This window comes from Idiotropiscis lumnitzeri, chromosome 5 (genome assembly GCF_059441095.1).
Source record: "Idiotropiscis lumnitzeri isolate Australia: NSW breed Sydney's pygmy pipehorse chromosome 5, RoL_Ilum_1.0, whole genome shotgun sequence".
NCBI lineage: Eukaryota > Metazoa > Chordata > Actinopteri > Syngnathiformes > Syngnathidae > Idiotropiscis > Idiotropiscis lumnitzeri.
In genome coordinates, this window is record NC_142395.1 from 9,117,240 (window position 1) to 9,136,561 (window position 19,322).

Genomic DNA, 19,322 nt, shown 5'->3' on the forward strand with positions numbered 1-19,322 from the left:
CCAGAGCAATAAGCGATCAACAGTAGTGTAATGTGGAATTGACCAATGCAACCAGCCATCCATTTTACATGTATTGCTTATCCTCATTAGGGTCTTTGCTTGCTTGTTTGTTTGTTTGTTTGTTTGTTGGGGTGTGCGTGTGTGTGTGTGTGTGCGTGCGTGTGTTTTAGATTTGAACAGAGTGACACGAAATAAATGTTTAGATAAATTGAGTTTGTTCAGACTATGTTGCTTAAATAAAACATATGAACATGAATATGCTTTACTTTAGCAAAATTATTATTCAATAGATGTTTTTTCACATTACAGATGGTATATTAAATAATTATTTTAATATTTGCTTGAAATTTCATGAAAGTTTTTTGTATTCTTTAAAAAGGTTTATGACAGATATTTAAGTAATTTTATTTGTTTTATAACTTTCTTGTTGTTTTTTATTCAGTTTTTCGTCAAATAATCCCCCCTCCACCACACCTTTAAATAAATTGTATGTATGATAGTTTGCCGGTTTTTTTTGTTACTTTTATTAAAACCAAATTATATTCAGTGTCCCAATCAGACCTTTTTGGAATTTTGTGTAAATCCACCCAAGTTGTCGTGTGTAATATTACTGTATATTTAGTATGTGCGTGTATTAGCAACAAACGAGTACCCTAAAATCAAGTATAGCTAATTATGGGCCTTTGAAGGCGTGGATCGGTTCTTTTTACCGATTAAAAATTTTTTCGAGTTTAATTGTGGAGTCAAGTGTTATGTACAGTATGGTGATATTATTTTCATTTTCTTTCCCCCCACTTCAATCAGGCAACGTAGAGGGCACCAGGGAGGGGTCCTTACAGCCGTGTCTGGCTGAGCATCAGGAGCAGCGAAAGAGCAGCTATCGAGCAGCAGTTCCTTCCTCGGCCGCTTTGTGTGTCACCCCGAGCATCTTTTCTGGACAAATACCACAGAAAGGGAAAGCTTCCTAGGTCACCTGCACAATTGTTGTTAATCCAGTCGACACAAATCTCTTTGAAGACAAAGAGTATAAAGGTATGAATTTTGTACAACAATCGGAATGATAGTAAGTACAAAATCGTCTTTTGTCATGTTCAGTCGAGATGACTTCACACGACGAGCTGTTGCGGCATCCACCGATCATGTTGAAAATCCGTTTGGAAACGTGAAAAAAAATGACATATTCGATGTATTAGCGAAATGTCAGTGGAGAAACCGGGTAAATAGGCGCATAGCATCTATGCGGGGTTAGCTTCCAAGCTAACAATGGGACATTGACCGAGAGCTACGTTGATCCCTAATAATTTTTTGGTTGAGTTGAACGTGATCGAGTTTGGTGTCGTTTCACCCGTAAACTGCAGCAACTCACGAACACTAAGAGTAAGGTCAAAGTGTTCCGCTTGTTCAATTAGCTTTCGTTACGTAACATTTTGAGACTCTTAAAAGTAACCACAGTCGCCTCACTGTTTTCACTTTTAAATATGTATTTTTTTTTAAAAAAGATATCCCGCAATTGTTGTATTTGTCGTCTTTTTCTGTGCTGAACATCCACATTTTTATGCGCACGACAAATGTAAACGTGAAGCCAAAAAAAAAAGTCAGTGTTCCACTGTGGCTTACTCCCACACAATGGGAGGGTTTCTCACGTTCTAATAGTGGTAGTTGGACATTCGGACCTGCTTTACTTGTATTGACTTGTTTCCCAGCAAAATGTATTAAATAGTTTGAACAAACTCAAACTCATTCAATTCAATTTAGATGCCTTCAGCGATGGTTGGAAACAATGCTGCCCAGTCTGCCATTCCAGAGGTTGGAAACGGGAGTAAGTCTGAGGCCATGAAGCAGGTTCTTGGTGTGCTCGACAAGAAGCTTCGCAACATGGAGAAAAAAAAGGTATCAGTAAGAGCACCATCGGTTTTTCTACACAGCACAGTACGCAGCACATGTCAACACTTAAGCAATCAAAACAAACTTTGTTAAAGAAAAAAAAAACGCCCCCAAATTTCTTAGTTTTGATTAACATCGTCACTGGTGTGGCACTGGCACTGGATCATACTGAGAACTGTTTTAATATCTTTCCCGTGGTTAAATAAGACTACTGAGTATTTAGGGAACGTGCCTTGGGTTTCTTAGCATGCCAGTTTTTATTTTTCACAGTGGAAAATGAATTACAAATAATGATTGTGATTAACTTTTAACCAAGACAACTTCTAAAATGCATTTCACCCACTAGATGTCAAGTCAGTGTATGTGTGCTGGAAATGTATTTGTGAGCTACTTTGTGAGCTTCATGGCTATACAAATACTGTCAGTGATGACTCTTTCTCACTACATCTATTTTCATATTTGAACCCATTTTTGGAATAAAAAGTGTCTCTTTGTGAGTCATACCTCTCTGTTAAGCATGTGTTCATTTATCCCGGACTATCTGTCATTTAAAAAATTTTAGCCACCTACATAACTGCCACCTGTTTCTTTCAGTCCAAATTGGATGACTATAAAGCTAAGAAGACCAAAGGTGAAAGCCTGAATCAGGATCAACTGGTATGTACACAGTGTTTGGTTAATGCATACATACATAGATGCATAACGCCTGTTTTATTCATCCAAGTCCAATTCACTCTTCCATTATGTGTCTGAAGGAAGCCTTGTCAAAGTACCAGGAGATCCTCACCAATATTGAGTTTGCTCGAGAGCTGCAGAAGAACTTCCTGACGCTTGGCCATGAGGTGAGTTCAAATAAATTGATTTTGTTCCAAATTTGCTGTGCATCATTTCTTTTTTTTTTTTTGTTCGATAGATAATGTCTTTATAAAGTCACATGTCGACTAGTCAGTTCAGCTCACCAAGCTTTGTGAATAAAACAAGATCTGGTCCAAATTTCTTCTACAAGGTGTGTAGGTTGGATAGTGAAAGCAGTGCCTTGCTTGATCTGATGACATCACATCAGCGCAGTAGTGTAACAAAGAGAATAAATGTGACATTGTAAACACCCATCATTAATGGAAGAAAAACAACCTTTCATTCTTTTTTTATAGTTTGTGGCTCTTTTTCACAAGAATTGTATCAATCACAAGATTTGTCTTAAAAAAAACTGCTATGTGGTTCCCTGTCTACTCATTTACTGCGTCAAGATCTACACACTTGGGAAAAATGTAAAAATTTTGACTATAGAAATGCAATACAAAATGTAAATTCTGAGCCAAACTTAAACTAGTGCTTGGTTGAAACAGCACTCGGTGATCAAAACAACAGTATGATTGATAGTTTGGATCACAGGTGTCAAACTCGAGGCTCCTGGATCAGATCACATTATTTTCCTGTCATCAACTAATGCCCAAATCCATTTGTTACCCAAACATGCAAAAGAGTCTGTTATTCACATACACTCTGCTCAGTGCTCTCTCTCTCACATTCCCTCGCACACACATTCAAATTAAGCGTTAAGAACACGTATGCAACAGTAGGTCTCATAGTTAAATTCAAGCACGGCTTGGCTTTACAAGAGTTGGTGTTAAGTATGAGATGCGAGGAGTACATGGGTTTCTCGTTCCACGGCGTACCACCATCATGTTTTGATACTCCTCTTTACATGGTGTCAGGTTTAATTACTATCACCCTGTTTTATTTTGGCTCATTACGTAGGTTTGTCATCTACACAGTGACTGCCATGGAACATTTTTTGACACTTTCGGGCATCCACGATAATCATGGCATGCCACGTTTGCCATCCCATCACCCTGAGTTGTCTTGCATCCATCCTGTTTTGTCCACTGTGGCCTAAAATATGGCTACTGGGAACACGGTGTAAACACTTGTTGGTGCTGTTTTGTTTTTTTTCTTCAAGATTTGAGCTAAAACAGTAAAGGTGTGTGTTTAGATTCAGAAGACTTTGAAGAAAACTGCAAGACGCCAACAGCTGCAGCGAGAGGAAATGGAGCAACGGCGACTAAAGACGGTTTTGGAGCTGCAATTTTTATTGGACCAGTTGGGGGATGACAGCGTCAGGCGGGATCTGACACGGCCTGATGCTTCTGGCTCTTCCTTGCTCACTGATGCTGATCTCGCATCGCTGGACGAGTTCTACAAACTCGTCGGACCTGATCGGAACTGTGACGTACGGTGTGTGTGGTGCCTACTCGGTTATTCGTGCCTCATAAAACACAAGATGTAGTCATGTGGTAGGAATATGTAATCCATCATTTAGCAATACACTGAATGTATTGTGTACCTTGTTTATTCGTTGACTTCCAGGTTGACTGAACAATATGAAGAGGCCTCACTGCACTTGTGGGAATTGTTCGAGGGCAGGGACAAGGCCGTGGCAGGAGCGTCATGTAAGCGTTTCCATTCCTTACTCAACCGTTATGAGTTGCATCAGGATAATGAAATTGTTTTTCTAACTACTTTTTTTTTTTTTTGTGTGTATTTGCTTTTTGGGAGTTTCACTCATGTCAATCAGTTGACACATTATTAGTCAAAAGCTTAGTAATGTTTATATTTTTGTACGCCTAATATATTGTGCTGACTTGGCGAATAATGTTTGCGCACGACCCATCTGCAGCTCGACACAATGCTGGAAGGCATTTTGAAATTTAAATGACACTTCACCTCCCGTTTTTACGTTCGTTATGCTGATGTGATGTGACATGACAGAATTCCGTTTGCCCTTGAATTTACTCAACAATCTTGTTCCAGACAAGTCTCTGAAGGACATCATGGACAAGATTCTACAGAACGGCTACTTTGATAGACCACAAAGTGGTCGCAATGGAACATGTGAAGAGGAGCAAGAGGAAGAGGAGAAGCCAACGGTGGTGGCTGATTCTAATATGTCGGAGCAAACATCTGAACCTGGTCGGTTTTAACACCATAAGATGTTCAAATGTGCAGTCGGAAACTGAAAGCTTTTTATTTCTTTTTAAGAAGCAACTGTGACTGAAAATCCTCCTCAGCCAGTGCAATTGGAAACCACAGAGGTGAAATTTCCATGCCCATTGTATTGTCTCAAAGAGCTCTGAAATTTGTTTTCTTTTTTGTGGCTAATTTATATTGTTTTGTTTTTTTTTCCTGTAGTTTGTAAATAGACAGTTTATCCCGGAAAGCACTTACAGTGGTACAGACGCAGAACATGTGGAGGGGTGGTCAGTGGAAAGGCAGGTATGCTGTGCTTCGATCTCCACGATGTGCACACAGTTTGTCCAAGTCCAAGAAGTTTTGTTAACATGTATTATTTTGTACACCAAGCTGGTGAATTCCCTCCAGCACCAACCCCCTGCCCAGCTGCCTCCAGAACCGAGCGTTAGTGTTAATCGTGTCAGTCCATCTCCGTCGACTGACCCGGTGATCAGAAAGCAGGCGGTTCAAGACCTCATGGCCCAGATGCAAGGGACCTATAACTTCATGCAGGTGACAGGAACCACATTTTGTTTGTGTGTGTGTGTGTTTTATGTGTAATGTTGGCGTTGTCTACGTTTTGCAGTAATCCAACAGAGAATTGACAGTGTTTGCCCATGTGAGGCAAGTCATGGAAACCCAAGAAGGCTTAAACGCCATTGCGGTCTATGTTAGTCTCTGATAAATAATGTCATGCCTGTATATATCTCAACAGCCTGAAACTATGATCCCCATACGTGGACAATCCTCATTTAAAGCACAGTGCATCCACACCATGATTTAGTACTATTTTTGTCCCACAAGGACTCCGTGTTGGATTTTGATGGCCAAGCCCTCGACCCGGCCATTGTGTCAGCCCAGCCCATGAAGCCTGTACAGACTGTGGACCTCCAGCAGTTAGCATGTGTCGCATGTGAGTACATTGCGTTGTGGCCTCACTGGCTTCTTCAAGTGGTCAATTACAGTTACTTAGTATGTGTGGTCATTTGGTGACAGATGTAAAAGTTGTTTAACTTTTGCAAAGTATTACTTGGTTTATGACAAAGCCAAATGCATATGGTTCAGTTTGTGTCAAAATAAAATCAGTTATTTCTAATGGGTTTCTCCTTTCCGGGGATGAGTGCAACTTACTGAATTCTTAAAATATTCATCAGGTAAAGTTCACCTGTAGGGTTTCGAACTGGAAAATAAAATGTCCGACCTACGCCAAACAATAAGCGCAAACTGAGACTGAAATATTATCACAAATATTGGGGTACACCGATGTCGTGCGTGACCATGCTATTAAAATTTGTCTCCCAATAGCTCACTCGGAGTCCAGACCTCCTCCGATGAGTGCGGTGACAGGACCAAAGGAACCATCACAAGTAAGTTACGGAAAGAGAACAGTCGAAAACGCAACAGTGGCACATGTCATGGTTAACACAATGTAGTCATTAATATAATGATCAATGTGGATAAAACTGAAGAAACCAAACCAATGACTCTTTGCATGTATTTGTAATCACTCCATTTCTTCTATGTATTGCCCTCTATAGTGACTTGGATTGGCTTTCAGCTAAGCACACAAATACACGATGTCCAGTATCTGTAGGCACTCTTCAACTATTCTAATGATGACGCATTATTGTAACTCTCCAATCTTGTGTAAAACAATCAATATTTGTCTGCGCATAAAGTGCAGAAGTTACATGGATGGAGCAGCTTGTTTGGGTAAGGAAGTATGCTGCTTTGTATCGCGCTAGGCCGACATAGCAGTTAGCACTTTGGTGTTGACTGCCCAGTAATAACTGGATCCACGCTGTGACAAAATGAACTGGTGGTAGTAGATTTAGCGAAAGTGATTCCTGTGGGTTTGATTCCATGTTTTAACCCAGTTTGGCAAAACAACCTGGAACCCAAGCAAGAAATGGGTCAAGAGCTGAAAACTAGCAAACATACCCGCTATATAATTCCGATGTACTTTGTATGTTTGACAACACACCTCTTCCAATGGTGATGTAATTAGTTTCTGCGGAAGCGCGCAAACAAGTCCGAAGTTAGCTGAAAGGTCACAACTTGAGGCTCACCCGAACTGGAATGCCCAAAAGGGCCACGGCTCAGTGAAGTGTAGTTATTGGTGGGTGACATTTTGAATCATTTGCATTGAATTGCAGTTGGAGCGCAAAAATTCCCTGTGAAGGGAAAAACAAGTTTATTTTTAATTTGATGTGCTTTTTCTATGGTTGTAACAATAAATGCATGAAAATAAGAAATTATCATTATTCAGTAGAGTAATGATTATGTTGTATAATTCAACATCTTGCATATTTTACTTATTAAATGTAATAAATTACAAAATATACTGTGGTAACGGGTACCCGTTATAATGTTCTTCCCAAAGGTTAAAATATGGAAATTCCGACAAAATTGTCCTGGAAGGGAATTTCGATCCCTCTCCGACTATGATTGGCCGAGCGATCGTGAAACTTAGCTTAGACAAGACAACGATCAATAACTAATTTGATGTTATTTTTTTTCATGTTCATGACTGACAGTAACGAAATGTTATGATAAATAGATAATAACCATGCATACTGTAGCTCGAAGTTCATCAACCTTTTTGAAACTGAGAGCTACTTCATGGCTACTGATTGATGCAAAGGGCTAGCAGTTGATAATGGATAAATTAGAAATCCCTTTATTGTCATTGTACTCAAGTGTGCAACGAGATTAGAGGGCTCCCCTCTCCAGTGCAAAACAACAATAATACAGACAAATATATAAATTAGATAAATAAATAAGAGAGGGCAAAGGAATTCAGTACTGAATAGGGTATATAAAAACACATCACAATGCTGTTCTGCAAGGTAAGGGTGTTCTCGTGTGTGTGTGTGAGAGTTCAGAATGGAGATGGCTCTCGGAAAGAAACTGTTTCTCAGTCTATTGGTCCTCGATTTGATGCATCTGTAGCGCCTGCCAGAGGGCAACAGGTCGAACAGGGGTGAGTTTGGGTGGGTATTGTCTTTGACGATGTTGAGAGCCCTTCTGAGGCACCGGGCGGTGTAGATGTCCGACAGCGAGGGGAGAGGGCAGCCAATAATCCTTTGCGCTGTTTTGACTGTCCTCTGGAGCCTCACTCTGTCCGCCTCAGTGCAGCCGCTGTACCAGGTGGAGACACAGTACGTCAACAGGCTCTCAATGGACGAGTGGTAGAAGGCTAGCAGCAGCTTCCTGTCCAGGTTGAATTTCCTGAGGACTCTCAGGAAGTGCAGACGCTGGCGGACCTTCTTTACCACTGCTGTGGTGTTGTCAGTCCAAGAAAGGTCGTCGGAGATCTGTACTCCCAGGAACTTGAACGTGTGGACCCTCTCCACACACACGCCTTCGATGCAGAGGGGGGGCGGCACCGTCTTGTTCCTCCTGAAGTCGATGACAATCTCCTTTGTTTTTGCAGTGTTAAGGTGCAGTCTGTTGTCCTTGCACCAAGCTGTCAGTCTCTTTACCTCCTCTCTGTAGGCTGTCTCGTCACCTTCCGAGATCAGACCGACCACTGTCGTGTCGTCAGCAAACTTGACGATGGTGTTGTTGCCGTGAGCCGGGCTGCAGTCGTAGGTGCAGAGGGCGTACAGGAGAGGGCTCAGCACGCATCCTTGAGGGGAACCGGTGCTCAGCATGCGGGTGGAGGACGTGTAGGGGCCGAGCAACACAGTCTGGGGTCTGTTGGTCAGAAAGTCCTTAATCCAGATGCGTGTGAGGGCAGGGAGGCCGAGAATGTCCAGTTTGGCGACGAGGATGTCTGGGATGATCGTGTTGAATGCCGAGCTGTAGTCCACAAAGAGCATCCTTGCATAATAGCTCTGTTGTTGTTCCAGATGGCCCAGCACAACATGCAGAGCAGTGTCGATGGCGTCCTCAGTGGATCTGTTAGCCCGGTATGCAAACTGGTAGGGGTCCAGAGTGGGAGGAAGGCAGTCCCTGATGTGCTGGAGAACCAGCCTCTCGAAGCACTTCATGATGGCTGCCAGGATGGCCGAGTGGTCTAAGGCGCCGCGTTCAGGACCCAGTCTCCCCAGGAGGCCTGGGTTCGAAACTCGAATTTCCCCATTGTGGGACTAATAAAGGGAATATTATTATTATTATTACTATTATGACTGGCGTGAGAGCAACAGGACGGTAGTCATTCAGGTGGACGGCTGGTGACTTTTTGGGGACAGGAATAATGGTGGAAGTTTTCAAGCAGGAGGGGATGACTGCTTGAGCCAGGGAGCGGTTGAAGATCCTGCAGAAAACATGTGCCAGTTGGTGGGCACATGCTCTGAGGACCTTGCCTGGTATTCCGTCGGGTCCAGTAGCTTTCCTGGGGTTAAATGATGCTCTAGTGAATTATTTTAATGTTACTGTTGATCGTCCTCATTTCAGTGTTAATATCTTGAATGTTCGTCTCGAAGATATATCGCCCAGCCAGATGAATAGCAATGTGCAACATTTTTCTATGAATCTCAGCCAATGTTCAGATTTTGAATGTCCCATCACTGGTTATTTATTTTTAGAACAGGCCAGTGAGCTACTTGTATGGTCCTTTGATGGCTACCTGGTGCACATTGGCACTTTTTTGCAGTATTATAAAAAGTCAATTGCTACAAGTACTACATATTGTCACTTCAAGGGTGCTTAACTCTAATTTCTTTTCCATTCACCTCTCCCCAATCCTGTTTTTTCTCTCCTCCTGCCCCCCCCTTTCCAAACCCTCCAATCTGCAATGTCTCTGTCTTCTGAGCAGTCGTCTGGCTCTTGTTCCCTGTCCTCTGCCTTCCCACCTTCCTCCAAACCCAGCCACACTGGAGGCATCAATGTCAATGCTGCGCCCTTCCAGTCAGTGCAAGCGGTAATGCTTCGTAGCCGTGTCCAGTCTTGAAGCACTTCACTGAAATGAAGTACAGCCAATGTGTGCATATGTCCTCACGTTCCCCCCGGTCCCAGTTGTCATTTCCTTTCTTTCCTCCCGAGTCCTGACATGTGGCTCTCCATCTCACGACCTCAATTTTGATCATCTATGGATACGATGAGTGGGATATATACTTTTTAATTGGCCTGTAATGTCTGTCTTTTAGGTATTTAGTATGAGCCCACCTGCACCACCGGCGGGCAGCCAAGCAGACCCTCGAAAACCATCCCAGTTTCCTGGGGGCTATGTGCAGAGTTTTAGTGGTCAATCAGAGCCTGCTGCGGACCAGCCTGACATCCCACAGGAGACATTGCAATCTGGTGAATGACCAATGACTGAATTAACTTATTTTTTTTTTCTTCAATACTGCATTAAACAAATGTGTATAATTTAAACGTATTAAGTCATGCGTGGCCCTCCAGTTGTTGCCGGGTTCCAGCCCCAAGCCCAGGTCATGCCTTCTTCAGTGGTGCATGAAGACTCGTCGCCCAGTGCAGGCTTCGGACAGTCGGGCCAGTCCTTGTACAGCAGCAGGGCCATGCCCCGGGGCGGCGCAAGGAACAGCAGAGGCGCCATGAATGGCTATCGAGGCTCCTCAAATGGATTTAGAGGTACGCAGTCCTAATCAGAACTCAGATATATCATTGGGCCTCTTTTGTAGTTAGGGATAGAAACCGAGCCCTGCCACGATTCAGTAAGTGATGAGTGACATACAATAAGGCGGAGGGTGTTTTAAGGTATTGTATGGGAGTGATGCTGGACCCAAAAAAAAAAGACACAAGGGTAGAACAATGGATGTTCTTTTCGTCATCAGGGGGATATGAAGGTTACCGTCCTCCATTTTCTAACCCCCCAAGCAGTGGTTATGGTCAAAGCCAATTCAACACTGGGGCCCGGGACTATTCAAGTAACAACTACCAGAGGGTAAGGTTATCTTAACATTTTGCAATTAAATTAGAAAAAAAAAAGTTTTCATTGGGGAGGAGCATTTACTTGTGCAGTTCAGGTATGAACTTTAGATGGTCTGTTGCAGGAGGGCTACCAACAAGGTTACAAGCGGGGAGCTTCCCAGGGGCCTCGAGGATTGTCTCGAGGTAATGCTCAGGCAATGCGATCCTAATGACCGGCTCGTCGCTCCACGTTGAACATTCAGGATTTTTGGATGTGCTCACTCAAACTCACTTTTGTAATGTTTCGTCATTAACAATCTTTTGTTTTTAATTCCTAGCCTGTTTATCTGATTCAGTCTGCTTTTGTCTGCCCATTTTATCTAAATGTTAACACAAAATGCTGAATTTCCCAATTTCATGTAGGATTATCAGCAAGTACATGCGGAATTGAACAATTACATATTCCTGTAAACTTGAAAGATTTCATTAATTTATTTTTTGTACAAAATAAATGCAAAAAATACCCTCCCATTGTCAAAAATGATTCCCAGGAGCTTTTCCTCTGGCATGTGCTTTTTGGTAACTTTTTCTTCTCATCTTGTAGACATGACAAATTATTTTTTAATCTATCATCATCACCTCTTTGTATATCAGTCAAGACTGTTTCAATAAAGATGTGTTCTGACAAGGCATTTGCTTGTGCTATTCTGAAGGAAGACAATGTGGCTGTGCAGTTCTGTAAATATGAGAACCTCAGTTGGCTATTTACGAAATGTACATGTCACTTTTGATGTATGCTCACTTGCACCAGCTGAATGGATGTGATCATTTTAATGTCTTGAACTGAGGCATACAGTAGCAACATACACTGATGAATCCAGCAGCAAGCAATAACAGAAACACTTGTACTTATTGTGCAAACCATTATGCAGTATTTTCACCAAGAAAACCACTTGGCACAGAGAAATAATAGCTGGCAAAAACCGAAAAGAAAACATGCTGTTTTGTAGATGCAAAGAAAAGATGAACACTGCATGGCATGTCAACAGAAATTACAACAGACCAAAGACTTAAATCCTTCAGATACGTCATATCACAGATGTAAGCTGAATGCAAAGTGTTCGAGCATTAAGGCAAGATTCCACTTGGATGGCCGATTTTTTTTTTGCCCTTTTTCAAATTCAGTAGTCAAAAAGATCAATTGCAACAAAACCACCACATGTTAATGTATTGCAATTTGTTTTTTATGTATCTTACCAATAGCTGTCTTTTTGTTAAAAATTGCCAATTCTGATCAAATAAAATGCGTCATGACCAAGAAACGACCTTCAAAATGTAAACAGACTGACATAAGCACCAATCAAATTACTGGTGTTCCACAGTTTTCCAAAAGAGGAATTCCTATGCCAAATTTAATTCCAACAATTCTTTTTTCAGTTTTGGCAGATCAGTGCTATAATTTATCATTTTAGCGGAGAATAATTGCTTGTCTTCACTTAATGCATAGTTGAAGGTCCCGAAAACCAATTGGGTTCTTAATTATTGATTTTTTAGTCAAAGAATGAATGATGGTCAAGTTATAAAAGAAAAAAAAAACTAAATTTTTTAAATATTATTTCTCATAATAGTACACTGGTGTTCCGTTTAAAGTGACTTTTTCCACAGGCCTTGAAAGTAAATGTATTGTTACTCCCTTTGTCCTTTTGCTGTCATTACTGTACGTTGACAAAAATGCTCCTGAAAATCCTAATTCTTAGGCACCCAAAACATGTTCTGTTCATCTGGTGATCTTGTCCATCCTGAGTGTGTCCCAAAGCACCAACCAGTCACCATGGTGGGAAAAGGCCAGACACTCTTAGATTAGACTTGTTGTAAAAGTGCGGCTGTGAAGGCCCTATGGCAGGTGGTTCTCAATGTGGGGGCTCTCTTGGTGGCCTGGAGGCAGATTCTGGTGTGCCTGTTCGCCCACCTGCTGATTCTGGTGTTGACTATGATCCTGAGACGCATCCTGATGAATCTGATCTGCAGGTTGATGCTCTTCGATGAGGACCTCCTGGTGATTTTCTTGTTGATTGTCAACTGCGTGGTTCTCCGGGATGGCGTTTCCTTCGACTGCGACGAAGACGCCAATCAGCATTGTCAGACAACAGCCTTGTGTGCTATAACCATTGGGGAAAAAAATAAACCTGAACCTACCATGGACCTCGGGAGGGGTTTCCAGTTTCTCAGCCCTGAGTCGTTCCATATGATCAACAGCCTGGAAAAAACAGACACAATCGCATGTGAAAAGTGCATTTATTTCAGTCATTCGATTCACAAGGTGAAACTAACATAACATACCGTAAACTAATGAAACTTTGAAATAGTTTTCATAAGACCAATTCTAAATGGGACCTTTTCCCAATATGCAGTATAGCGTTAGTCTGATAATATCTCAGTCCACAGAGAAATATATTTGTCGGCTCACAAACTATTTTGCCCAATCATAAGACTGATTAAAGAAAATTGAAATAAATAACATCTGACTATGGTCTTGCATTGTGATGCCTCTATTCCTTTAATATTTGTTGTGTTGTAATGTCCCATCCCGCCCGGCCTGGGCACCAGATGTGATTGGGCTGCAAGATTGTGTCGGGGTCCTTTGGTGGCCTGCGCCCCAGCAGATAACGTGCCATGTTAATCGCATGAGTGTGAAGTACTGTATTTTTACTTTGCCTCTCTTTTTGTTACCTCTGGCTGTTTTATTTGCATATTCTGATTTAGTAAATAACATTATTAAAATGCATTACCGCCACATTGGCGAGGTAGCTCCTACGTCACTTCCACTTATGCCTCAAGAAGAAGCCACTGGCCGTCTTATGAAACAGCAGCAGCGGAATGTTTGCGTTTCTCCTGCCGAACTTGTAACAATGTTGTGGTTGACTAGGGCTGCAAGATTGTATGAATATAATGTGAAATATTTCTGCAAAAAAATTGTTCATGTTTTCCCAAAGAATAACCATTAATCACAATCTGATACCCACAGAAAATTGACGTCTTTGGTAACAACGCAGGACACCAAAGCATGATCCTCGCTAATGTAGCACTAAATATACTTTCTTTTATTTAGTAACTCAGAACATACAAACACAACAGCTAGGGAAAGGCAAATAAATATACTGTATTACAAAAATATATTATAAAGCGTGACATCATCAGGAGGCCACCGAAGGACCCCGATACAATCTCGTACCCACACCGGTAAAAACAACTCCCACCCCGTCCTGCATGACAGCCCCATTAAAAAAAAAAAAGTTTATCGCCCCTCTCTTCCTCATGGATTCTCCGCTCCAATGAACTTTTTATCCTGTACTATCCCAATCCTGTGATTAAAGGTAAAGTTGACGCCCATCCCATGATTCCTGAAAACATTTTCTTGCTTTGGGCACTGTGAATTTTTTCCTTTCATTAACAAAGGGGTACCAACAATTTTGTCTGTCTGCGTGTGTGCGTGCGTGTATTTAACACAAGTGCCATTACCTGTTGCAACTCAACTTTCTGCGCATTGAGCTGCTCCTGTTGCCTCTGCAGCTCATCTTTCTGTTTCTGAAGGTCAGCAGATTTCTGGTGCAGCTCTTGCTCCTGGCGAGCAAGGTGCTCCTCAAACTCCCTCATCTCCTCATCCGTGTAGGCCTGGTTCTGCTCCAAAGTCTACAACCATCACATGATATCAGTTTTACAGTCCTTGAATTTGTTGACATGACTATGCTTGTGTTTTTTTGTCTTACCTCCCAGCTATCTGGCTCCAAGAATTCTCTTTTATTTGTAGCAGTCATGAACTCATCTAAAGACACCAGTCTGTCTTTGTTCGAATCCACCTGCATTAGTTTTGTGTCAAGAAACGGGACGCATGAAATGACGATTAGTTCATGAAGCAATTGCAATATGTGAGGACAGGCTACAAATAACCGTACTGCATAAATGTTGTGGCTGGTGAAGTTTATAATTCAACAGTTGTACTATACCTCATTCATCACATGCTCCCTCATGCGTAACCTTTCCTCTTCCATTTCCACCATATCATCTTCCTCATTGGTGGGATCGTAGAGTTTTTCCAGCTGGAATGTCAGCATGCAACAGTCAAGGAAAATTTTGCAAAAACAAATATAACATGACATCTCACCTCCTTGGTGAACAGAGATTCCAGTTCTTGTTCATCAAAGAAGCCATCTCCATTGGTGTCTGCATCAGAAAGAAAGCAAAGATGTGATGCCTGAAGAGAACGAGTCCCATTGAAAGAATGAATTACCGTGCAAATTGAAGAACGTTTTGGGATCAAAATCCTCCGGGTCTAAGCCATCAGTATCTTCCCAAACTTCCTTGAGTTGATTCTGGCTACCCTGCAAAAAGAACACCTCATTACAATATTTTTACTGTACTCTACAAACGATGCTAAATTTCTCACAATGATCACCATTCCACCGCGTACAAATGCTATTCACAAAGGGAGGTTAGGGATATTAAAATAGACGGGCACTTTACCCTATTTCGTGAATCTATCCCGCATCCTGGGCACCCTTTCGTCCTTATTCATGAATATAATAGCCCTCAAAGCTCAAATTAAACGCTGCTGCAAGATGCTTATTTCTCTCTCTCTCTCTAAGACAGAGCTTAACTAAAAAATAAATAAATAAAAATAAATAAAATAAAAAATTAGCATTCGTCCCAGGGACGGAATGGACATCATTGGATATTCATTGCTCACACCAAAGATTGTTCTAACTGAACCAAACACAACAAGTGAGTGTGACTACAGTCCGAGTTAGACTTACCGGGTGGTTGATTTTGGGGTGGTCGGCATGTTTTTTTCTCAGCCCCTCGTAGTGCTCCTCCTCTTGCTTTCGCTCGTCTTCATCTAGCGTCTTCAGGTGTTCCCGCCGGTCGTGCTCCTTCATCATTTCATAACGCTTGAACTCTTCATGTCTCTCTTTGTCAAAGTTCTCCAGATCGTTTGTGGCCTTCACACACAAACAACATACTCAGTCTTGGCTTAATTGTACAATTCGGTGAGTAATAAAATGGCTTTCAAGATACAGTGTGGAAAGTCTTTCAATACTTTGACTTTGGACACAAGGGGAAAAGCAAATCTGCAACTGTTGTCGTTGATCCCAGATGAACTCTTTTCGTCAACCTTTTAACAACTAATGCCTACGTTGTTTTGTCTGTTTACAAGCATTGCTCTCTTGAGATATTCCTCACAGTTGTCTGAACAGTGTGGCAACAAATCATTTGCAAAGCAAAGTCTTAAAAATTAAGGAGTGAGCATGCAAATACTTCTGCTTGCCGTTCGATTTACCGATTTTATCAGGCGATCCAGGTCATCCACTTCAAACGTATGTGGGTTCATGTGGTTCAAGTATTCAAACTGCTTGAGCAGCGTCTGATGGTCCACCGCAATATCTAATGAGGTGACAGTTACAGCTTTTTATGTAGCATAATTTTAGATTCAATCATGCCCCCCCCCCTCACTTAACCTACCATTTCCACCTTCAAGGTCATGACGAGCCTTGATGAGGGTCCTGAGTCGATTTACCTCCTGCCTCTTCAACTCATCCAGTTTAGTTCTGACATGGTGACTGACAAAGTCCAGCTCTTTGGCGAGTTTACCTTGCTGGAGGTAAACACTATTCAACATTACGTGTTGTAACAAAAATATACTTAACACCAAAATACCACTGCATACAATTATTTAGATACATTCCATAGCTAGTACAGTAGAGTGATGTAAAGGGTTTAATTTTGGACACTATCTAAATTTTGTTTCTGTTATGCCCTTTGATGGGAATGGCGTTTAAAAAAACAACAACAAAAAAAGCATTCATTAAATGGGTCTGAAAGTAACTTGAAGCTTTCAGCGTTGAAGATTAAGACACCGTAGCGTCGGCGTGACAGATCTCATGTTTGAGTTTGTCCATGAAATTCTCTTTGTTAAAGGAGGCAAAGCGAGTGACTTGAATCGGTTTTCCTTACCTTGATATCTTCCATGTCAGTATTATGGAGTTTCTCTCTGAAATGTTCATCTTTTTCCAGAAAATCAATGACTTCTCGAAGGTAGCGGTCATAGTGGAGCCCAGTGTCCTTGAGCAGAAGAAAAAAATAAAATGTTAAAAAAAAAATCAACAAAAGGGATGGCATGCGATTGAGATAATATAATACAGTGGTACAGTATTACACAAAACAATCAGGTTGGGGGAAGTGTGCTCGGGAGACTGCCTGCAAAGATGAGTAACAGTTGTTGTCTTTACATTTGAATTTAATTTAATCGCACTTGAAACGCAAAGTATAAATTGGACATTTGCAGTGATAATAGTAATTCAGCCACGCAGAAGGTTCATTGATTACGCGCGGAAATGACACCACGTCTTTAGTTAACATCTCCAAGAAATGAGGAGATTAAAGGAGCGTTACTTAATAGCCCCGAAATCTTTCTACCTCCCCCCGCCTTGCATTCTGTTTATATGAGCTGATAAAAGGATGAGCTCCTACACGTATGACCATATTTACTTAGGTAAACACTGCACCACACAATGGTTTTCTGGTGAATGTCACTCAGCGTTGTGTTTTGTTTGCATGCTTGTCACATCACAAACATGCTGTTCACATTAGAAGCGACACGTTTTTGTAATGAGATCCAAGTGCATTAAAAAAATTGTATTTATCCGAAAATCCGAATTGGGCATTAAACACTGCAGTGTGAATGTAGCCCAGGTCTGCCACATCATTTTGGAGCCAAATATAGGTAATGAAATTTGGCTTGCTAAATGAATTTGCTCTGTTCATTTTAGCAGGGGAAAAAAAAGAAATTTGCAATTCTTCATCACTTATATTACAAGCATTTTGTTCTCTCTAACTTATAATTTTTCTTTTAACCACATCTCTTCTGAGGGCCCCTTGCACATCACCTGCCTCCTTGCGGAAATGTCCGGGGTCTTTCCTTTTTGAAAAGCTGTTATCCTAACAATTAAAATAAGTTTGACACCCCTGGTCTACGCTTCTATTACAAATTTAAGGTTATATTGCTAGATGCATTGTACTGGTGTATCGAGGCAAAAGTATAGAATAAAATCTGAATACGAGATAAAAGGTAGGGAAAAACTTACCACACTAGCAGGAGCATCTTCAATTTTGACGTCAGGCTGTTTAATTTTGGTCTTGTCCTTATTGATGGGAACTGCTTCCAAAGTGAGCAGCTGGTGCAGCACCAGAAGCCAGTTGATTAGCAGGACACGACTCCACCACATCTTTTGAGATATAAAAATAATTTTAACAACAACTCATATCAAACTTTCAGAACCATTAATATCATTTTGGCCTGGTATGGCAACGTCACTTCATCAAACCTTGTCTGCTTGCGGTCCAACGGAAACTGTTGACGTTAGCCTTTGCACTGGCAATGACAGTTTTAGCTGCCGAACACCCAGGCAACTAAGTAACCTTATTCGTAACTGATTTTGTTCACGTCAACAATAAAGCCGTGGTGTAACATGTATCACAAAAAAGACTCAATTAGTCTTTATTGTATACTCACGTTACTGTGGCTGTAAAACATAATTTCTTGATTAATTCGCGATCGCCTTCTCTCAAACTGGAGCTCTGTCGGCAAGTAGCTTGTTAGTTCACTCATGGGAGGTCCGAGGCGTAGCACTAAAATTTCATTGGTCAGTTTACATGTCTGTCAAAGCAATTGGAAGATAGGTTGCATCGAATAGTACGTGGCGAGATGACGAAACGTTCATTGTCAATCGATACTGCGCATGTGCAGACAAGAGTGAAACAGTGAAACATCAGTTACAAAACCTAACACTACCCAAATAACACGCTGTGCAATTTGTTGTCCGTGTATTTTTTATTTTATTTGATTTTACTTTGTTTTACACGGTTGTCTTCTGCCAAGTCGGCATTGCAAATAAGAATCCGTTCTTACCTGGATGCGTAACGTAATGTTGAATTTAAAAAAAATCCAAGAATATATTTAATAATATTTCTGAATTAAAGCGACACTTGATTAGGCTGAATACTGGCATTTATATCATACTCTAGGTCTGGGTCTAGGTCGTTTTGTGATGACTACGCCCCCTTTTGGGCATAGTTAGATTTTTTTCCATCTCAGACTGACTAGAATTATAGCTGGGAGGCAAGCAGCGTAATACATGTTGTTTCCCGGCTTGGTTTGTTATGTTCTGTTGTCACCTAGTGTCTGAAACTGTGATTAATTGCCACTAAAATCATATGCACTTTCCTCCTCTTTTTTTATTATTAATGTTTATATGTTATATAAACATACCAAGACCTTGAGCATCATTAGAAGAGGATCTTAGAGGGTGTAATTATTCTTGTAAACAGAAGGCCAAATATCAGATACCAGCATGTAAAAAGGAAACTAAAAGCATCTTGTCACTTCTTCAAGCTCTTGTGTTCATTTTGAATATCACTAGGCTAAACTGTGTGCCTTTCTCTGTTCATTAAATATTTTTCTTTCAATCAAACCAGCATTTGTAGAGGTGTCCTGGTGTTAGCTTTTGACAGTGATAAGAGACACCTTCATTGGGAGTCTTTCCCTTAGATTGCCTCTC

The 19,322-nt window shown here is 41.2% G+C and overlaps 2 protein-coding genes across 7 annotated transcripts; one reads left to right on the forward strand and one right to left on the reverse strand.

Moving 5' to 3' along the window:
- Positions 1 to 820: 820 nt before the first annotated feature.
- LOC148336843 (caprin-1-like) lies at positions 821 to 11,400 on the forward strand. Of its 5 annotated transcripts, none has more exons than XM_088295882.1 (17): positions 821 to 1,032; positions 1,756 to 1,890; positions 2,479 to 2,541; positions 2,640 to 2,726; positions 3,878 to 4,119; positions 4,252 to 4,334; positions 4,696 to 4,854; positions 4,924 to 4,976; positions 5,074 to 5,157; positions 5,245 to 5,406; positions 5,698 to 5,806; positions 6,199 to 6,260; positions 9,656 to 9,760; positions 9,987 to 10,140; positions 10,225 to 10,431; positions 10,635 to 10,744; positions 10,854 to 11,400. In XM_088295882.1, the coding sequence occupies exons 2-17, from the start codon at positions 1,756 to 1,758 to the stop codon at positions 10,938 to 10,940; spliced, it is 1,902 nt and encodes a 633-aa protein (XP_088152008.1). In that variant the 5' UTR covers positions 821 to 1,032; the 3' UTR covers positions 10,941 to 11,400. The 5 variants fall into 5 exon arrangements, with proteins under 5 accessions (XP_088152008.1, XP_088152006.1, XP_088152004.1 ...); XM_088295880.1 differs by having other exon boundaries at positions 889 to 1,032; positions 10,243 to 10,431; XM_088295878.1 differs by having other exon boundaries at positions 889 to 1,032; positions 4,927 to 4,976.
- Positions 11,401 to 11,526: 126 nt separating this feature from the next.
- LOC148336844 (nucleobindin-2-like) lies at positions 11,527 to 18,425 on the reverse strand. 2 transcript variants are annotated; one of them, XM_088295884.1, is made up of 13 exons: positions 18,278 to 18,425; positions 17,850 to 17,990; positions 16,720 to 16,827; positions 16,228 to 16,360; positions 16,046 to 16,149; positions 15,522 to 15,707; positions 14,999 to 15,089; positions 14,873 to 14,931; positions 14,715 to 14,807; positions 14,478 to 14,567; positions 14,230 to 14,400; positions 12,907 to 12,967; positions 11,527 to 12,822 (listed from the first exon to the last, which is right to left on the reverse strand). In XM_088295884.1, exons 1-13 carry the CDS (start codon positions 18,371 to 18,373, stop codon positions 12,605 to 12,607), a joined length of 1,551 nt encoding a protein of 516 aa, XP_088152010.1. In that variant the 5' UTR covers positions 18,374 to 18,425; the 3' UTR covers positions 11,527 to 12,604. The 2 variants fall into 2 exon arrangements, with proteins under 2 accessions (XP_088152010.1, XP_088152011.1); XM_088295885.1 differs by having other exon boundaries at positions 18,090 to 18,373.
- Between the last annotated feature and the right edge of the window lie 897 nt (positions 18,426 to 19,322).